Source organism: Mastomys coucha, unplaced genomic scaffold, assembly GCF_008632895.1.
Source record: "Mastomys coucha isolate ucsf_1 unplaced genomic scaffold, UCSF_Mcou_1 pScaffold21, whole genome shotgun sequence".
Taxonomy (NCBI): Eukaryota; Metazoa; Chordata; class Mammalia; order Rodentia; family Muridae; genus Mastomys; species Mastomys coucha.
In genome coordinates this window covers 69,731,055-69,737,479 of record NW_022196904.1, presented here as the reverse complement: position 1 = coordinate 69,737,479, position 6,425 = coordinate 69,731,055, and the positions used below count along the sequence as shown (strand labels likewise).

At 47.0% G+C, this 6,425-nt stretch overlaps 1 protein-coding gene across 2 annotated transcripts in view; it reads left to right on the top strand.

Annotated features, from left to right (window-relative positions):
- Pex11a (peroxisomal biogenesis factor 11 alpha) overlaps positions 1-2,888 on the top strand; it is a 10,039-nt gene extending 7,151 nt beyond the window's left edge. For both annotated transcript variants that reach the window (XM_031387084.1, XM_031387082.1), the window contains one exon: positions 878-2,888. In XM_031387084.1, the coding sequence (XP_031242944.1) occupies positions 1,066-1,446 (381 nt within the window). In that variant the 5' untranslated portion in view covers positions 878-1,065 and the 3' untranslated portion in view covers positions 1,447-2,888. The remainder of the gene's footprint in view (positions 1-877) is intronic.
- The last annotated feature ends 3,537 nt before the right edge of the window (positions 2,889-6,425 follow it).

Sequence of the window (6,425 nt, the reverse complement as noted above, 5' to 3'; positions counted from 1 at the left end):
AGCGAGCTAAGTCTCTGGTTTCGGATTTGAGTTCTTTCAAGAACACAGCAGGGCCACCACATTCTTCCATTGGTGGGCTAGATGATAGATGATAATGGTGCTTTGCCAAAGGCACCCCTTTGATGACACCTTAGTCACTGTTTAGTTGCTGTGAAGAAACATGATCAAGCCAACTCTTATATAGGGAAGCATTTAATTGGAGGCTTGCTCACAGTTTGGGGAATTTAATCCGTTATAATCATTAAGTCTGGGAGCATGGTGACAGGGAACATGGCGGCAGACAGGTGTGCTGCTGGAGAAGGAGCTAAGAGCTATGTCTTGATGGGACGTGGGGGTGTGAGGAAGAAAGAAGAAGGGGTGGTCTAGAGGGTGGACAACTGGACCTGGGCTTTTGAAACCTCACTGCCCCACTCCCTAGTGGCACACTTCTTCCAGCAAGGCCATACTTCCTAATCCTTCTAATCCTATCAAAGAGTTCTACTCCCTGGTGACTAATGGCCTATTGGGGAACAGGGGAGGTCATTCTATCTTAAACCACCGTAAATGGGAAATCAGATGTATAAGAGTGTTGAACCTGGAGGCCATGTTAACTCCTCTTTTCCTTCTGAAGTATAGAGGTTAATACACACCCATGATTAACCTTGCCTGGAATATACTGGAAATAAATGCTAAGGCACTCCTTGGGACAACTCCATGGTGAGTTGACATGGTCACTGTCTTTTGGACTTTGCAGGATCACTGTAGGGCTCCTTTCCTCCACTAAGCCTGAGCCTCAACTAACGTCAGTTGCTGTGTTCTCAGTCCTTAGCTTGTCACAGGACTTCTGTCTCCCATTAAGTACTAATAAAGTGTTGATTCTGTGGGTTCTCTTTTATAGGGTTCAGACTAGGCAACGTGCTCCATGCCATCCAGGCAACTGAGCAGAGCATCCAAGCCACTGACCTCGTGCCCCGCTTATGCCTGACTTTAGCCAACCTGAACCGCGTGGTTTATTACATCTGTGACACTGTCCTCTGGGCGAAGAGTGTGGGTCTTACCTCTGGAATCAACAGAGAGAAATGGCAAATGTGGGCGGCCCGCCACTACTACTACTTCCTCTTGCTGAGCCTGGTCCGGGATCTGTATGAAATCTTGCTGCAGATGGGACAAGTTGCACGTGACAGAGCAAAGAGAGAGAAATCTTCAAAGGACCCTTCTAAGTACAGTGTGGCTAATGATGACAGTGAGTGGCTCCAGTCCTTCCTCCTCCTCCTCTTCCAGTCTCTAAAGCGACATCCTCCCTTGTTCCTGGACACTGTGAAGAACCTCTGTGACATCCTGATCCCTTTGAACCAGCTTGGGATCTACAAGTCCAATCTCGGCGTGATAGGGCTTGGGGGTCTCGTGTCCTCTTTGGCTGGCTTCTTCACTGTAGTGTATCCTCAGTTGAAACTGAAGGCTCGCTAGGGTGTTTGGAAGCTACAAGGCTACAAGTTCAGTGGAACAAACATTTGTTTTTGTCACAGTGTCTACTGTGCTTAGTTTTTTTTTAATCATGTGAGTATCTTACCAACCTGTGATGTGAGCAGAGGTAGGACCAACAATGGTGCATGAAGACTGGTCCGTTTTTGTAAATGCTGCAGTGAGTTCTGAGCATTTTCCCTTTAGCTAACATGCCTGAGCATCTTTTATGTACATAGTAAGAGCTTAGTGTATGCTGAACAAATAAAGATGAAAAGGAAAGAAATCATAAAAGATCCACAGAAACTAGAATTACGGATTGGGTTACATGGGTCCTTGCTTTCACACAAGCACATCAGGGCTGGAGCACAGCACTCCTGTCTCTGGCCAAGGCTTCCCCTTTTCTCCCATCTATTATTATCCACCATCCCCACAGATGTCAGTAATGGGATGGAGGGGAGCTGGGCCCAGAGCCTCTTAACTTGTTGGTCCCAATCATTGCTACAGTTGTGTCCTAACCATGTCCAGAAGTAGACTCAGAAAAAAATCAGTACCTTTGTGGTGGAAGCTGTGTGCACAGGTAGAAGCCTGTCCATAATGCTGTGAGTAAGCAAGAAAGCAGCGGAAAGCAGTGGAAGTAGGTAGAAGGTCACCACTGCCTGTTACATAATCTATCACAGATAAGGACGTTGGCTGTACAGAACAAAGCCAATAGCACGGATTCATTCTGAGTCTTTCCAGGATGAGTCGCATGATCACATCACCTTCAGCAGCATTTCCAGGCTCCAGAGCCCTTTGCCCCTTAACATCCCCCACCCCCGGCCTGGAACTTCAATTGATGGTTTCTGTTCTAGTCTATGAAAAGCAAAAACAATGGAGACTCACCCAGGTTGGTTTTATTTAAAGCTACATAACAGTTTGGGCAATTCTGCAGTAATTTTCATCAAAATAAGAGAATTAGAAACTTTCTGTCTATAAATGTAGGAATGTCAGTTTTCTGTGACAAATCTGATTTTCTCAGGACAACTGGGAAGGACAGGAAAGAGCAGTAGGGCCAATGGAGAGGACGTGGGGATTTGGCAGTGCATTTAAACGGGCTCGCTCTTCACGGTCAGTCTTCCTGCCTTGAACTTGGTTAGTTTAGGTGTGTGGAATGGGAGACTCTGGCCAGCAGGTGGGCCAGTGTCAACACTTACAAAGCCTGGTCTGCCTAAGTGGAAATGAGAACTATGCACTAAGTAACTGCTTCCCATGAATGTGAAGAAGATTCTTGAAAAGTAGACTCAGGCCCTTGGCACTCTATTTTCAAAATGATAATGTGCTTTGAGAAGACTTTTGGTGGTGGTGGGGGGGGGTTGAGATTAAAGTGACTAAAACAAGACAAATACCAGTAAATGACTATTTGTACCATAACATTAATTATGTCTAATAAATTTCTAGATAAAATTGACACATGAGTCTGAGTGTGTCTGCATTGGAGTCGTGGGAGCTCAGGAATGACAAGGTGCAGGCTGGGAAGAAGGCACAGAGACTATGTTGAGGCTCTGGGTTGGGAGGTTCCCTTACAGATCTGTCCAAACCATTCCTGCTAAGATGCTCTACAGTAGCCTGGCTGGCCAGCTTCTTCCTGGAGAAGCCGGTCTTTAGTGCATGGCAGTGTTTTGTAAGTATCTGTTCTGGTACTTTGGGTCTTACACGTTAGATACGGGGTTGGGCGGGTGGAGAACTACCATCTTCTAGAGTCGGTAAACTTCAGTGGGCCCTGCTACCTCATCCTCCTGTCTTTCTCCTCAGTTAACCCTCTCTACCTGGGTCCATGTTTGTGAGGGATTTCAAACACCGGAAAGCCCTAAGGGGCTGTGTAGCTGGACTTGTGGCTACTTTGTGGGTCTTTTTCTCTTCCACTCTTTTCCACCCCTCTTCCCTTTCAATGCCCAACACTAGGTAGGAGAGAAAGAAATCCCTGAATAAAGTCCAGGATAGAAAAAAGGGTGACCATATTATTAAACTGCTCCCTGGTGATTAGGGGCATTGAGTTTCTTGGGGCAAGTTTGATCTTCACCATCAGGATATCTAGTTTTCTCTTTTCGTCTCTTTACACACAACTACTTGACAAACCAACCACAACCAATCACAATCAACATCATCCAAGCATGAGGCAAATCATAGTCATCAGCTGTGAAGCAGCCCCATAGCCCCAAACCTGGGATTAAAACGAAAGCATATTCCCATACTATTTCTGTGTTTTTGTTTGTTTGTTTGTTTTTTGTCTTTGTTTTTTTTTTGAGACAAAGTTTCTCTGTGTAGCCCTGGCTGTCCTGGAACTCACTCTAGACCAGGCTGGCCTCGAACTCAGAAATCCATGTGCCTCTGCCTCCCAAGTGCTGGGATTAAAGGTGTGTGCCACCACTGCCAGGCTATTTCTGTGTTTTTAAAAGAAACCAACATTGTTGACTACAGGACTGCATAGGGATGCACAGGGCAGCACACCAACAGTTGAGCATTGCTGCCAAGCACTGGCGCAGCAAGTGTCTGGGTGTCCTGCTTGGGGACCCACCTGTGCACAGAATGGCCAAGATCCCTGCTCCCCTGTAGTGGAAGGAGGGGAGCAGCATGAGATAGCTAATCTCTACCCATCCCCCTATGGTGTTGGAGAATGGGCCTCTCACCCTCGCCCTTAGGATTTGCCTGTGTGGCTCTTTCCCTTATCACCTTTCACCCACATCCTAGTATTCGTACAGAAGCAGCCAAAGAACTACAGAGCTCTCAGGCACAGAGCCCTATATCCTCTCTGGCCCAAAGCCACTGCCCAGGAAGTCAGGCTGCCCTTTAGCCTGGACTGTGTCCAGATGCCAGCCTCCCAGATCGCTGGTCCTGAACCTTGAAGCAAAGGCAGAGGCCACTTTACACGCTTCCCTTCTCCACTGCTATCTTACAGCCCAAAAGCTGAGACCAAGATTAATAAGTATTGATAACCTCTTTTGAAAGCTCCTTGTTCCACACCCCTCTTTTTCCTGGTATCTTGTTCCGTTTTATTATACTGAAAATCTATCTGTAGCTGTTTCTCACATCCTTATTGTTTATTGCATTTATGCATGTCTTTGGTGTGTGTGTGTATGTGTGTGCTTGCGCTCTCAGACACACCCACTTATACACATGCTCAAATGTCACAGCATACATATAGAGGTCAAAGGACATCTTGCCAGAGTCAATTCTCTTCTTCAGTTCTGTGGGACCCAGGAATTGAACTCAAGTGGTCAGGCTTGGTGGCAATCACATGACTGCTGAGCCATTTTGGCGACCCTACCCAGTGCCTTACTATCCTGTTACCCACACTAACAACTTAGTAGACTCAACACATCTCACAGAAGATCTGCACATCTGCTATCATTAGCATTGTCTTCTCATTCATTGTGATTAAGAGGTCCTTTCTAGTCGTTCTAAAGACACCAGTTGGCATCACAGTGTTCCATCAACTTTAATCAGAAACTGAAGTTTGAACTTGGGCCTGAGTTCCTGTTGAAGAAGGAATGGCAACGGATAGTTCTTGGCTGTCTGGGTGCTATTAGTTGGCAAAAACAACCAACAAAACAAACAAACCCAGCTTGTCAACACCTTTACTTGTCCAGACTTAGGTGAACAAAACCAAATAATTCTCCTCTTCTGGTGACATCTCAGGCTAAGTAAAGTTTCGTTCCTCCTTCCCTCTCTCCCTCCCTCTGTCCCTCCCTCTGTCCCTCCTTTCCTTTCTCCCTCCCTCTGTCCCTCTCTCCCTCCCTCTGTCTCTCTCCCCCTCCCTCTGTCCTTCCTTCCCTCTCTCCCTCCCTCCCTCCCTCTCTCCCTCCCTCTGTCTCTCTCTCCCTCCCTCTGTTCCTCCTTCCCTCTCTCCCTCCCTCTGTTCCTCCTTCCCCCTCTCCCTCTCTCCTTCCCTCTCTCCTTCCCTCTGTTCCTCTTCCCCTCTCTCCCTCCCTCCTTCCCTCTCTCCCTCCCTCTGTCCCTCTCTCCCTCCCTCTGTCTCTCCTTCCCCTTCTCCCCCCATTCCTCGCTCCCTCCTTCTGTCCCTTTCTCCTTCCCTCTGTCCCTCCTTCCCTCCCTCCCTCCCTCTCTCCCTCCTTCCCTCTTTCCTTTTCTCAGTGCTGAAGATCAAACCAGGGTCTTCTGCCTGCCAGGCCTGCAAGCACTCTGGCACGGAGCTCCACCCCCAGTCCCTAGATTTTCGAGACACAAGCTTGCTATTTAGCTCAGGCTACCTCAAATTGTCAATTCCATCTCAGCCTCCTGAGTTCTAGGATTACTGGCATATGCCAGAACAGCCAGCTTCAAAATGTTTTCTTTAATTCAGGAGGTTTACAGAGGATGAAACTACTCCCTTGCCGGGCGGTGGTGGCACACGCCTTTAATCCCAGCACTTGGGAGGCAGAAGCAGGCAGATTTCTGAGTTCGAGGCCAGCCTGGTCTACAGAGTGAGTTCCAGGACAGCCAGGGCTACACAGAGAAACCCTGTCTTGAAGCAAACAAACAAACAAACAAAAAGAACTTAACTCTCATCGCCCTATCTTGTCTTTTTTTTTGTTTTGTTTTGTTTTTTTTTTTTACAGGTAATTAATCTTGATAGTCGTAGACTAATACATTAAGGTGAACCTTATCCCTGTGTGGGTTTGAATTATGCTGTTCAATAGTCATCCTTGCTAGCAAACAAGAAAGGATGGGGTAATGCCTGAATATTGTCCTATAGAAACTTCTCAGGAAAGGGACCAGAGATTATAGAATTACATGTAACTTCAAGTTTAGGAGTTTAATGACACACATCGCAGTGGCTTTCTTTAATTGAAAGCCAGAAATATTCTGGAACTATCATCTCTGGGCTCTGACAAATGGGTCCTACAGCTCTGAGAACCACATCTTTATTGGCTAAGCATCCCCCCCCCCCCATAGATGTTAGGATGAGCCCAGGGGACACCCTGGGTCAGACAGCTATGGCAATG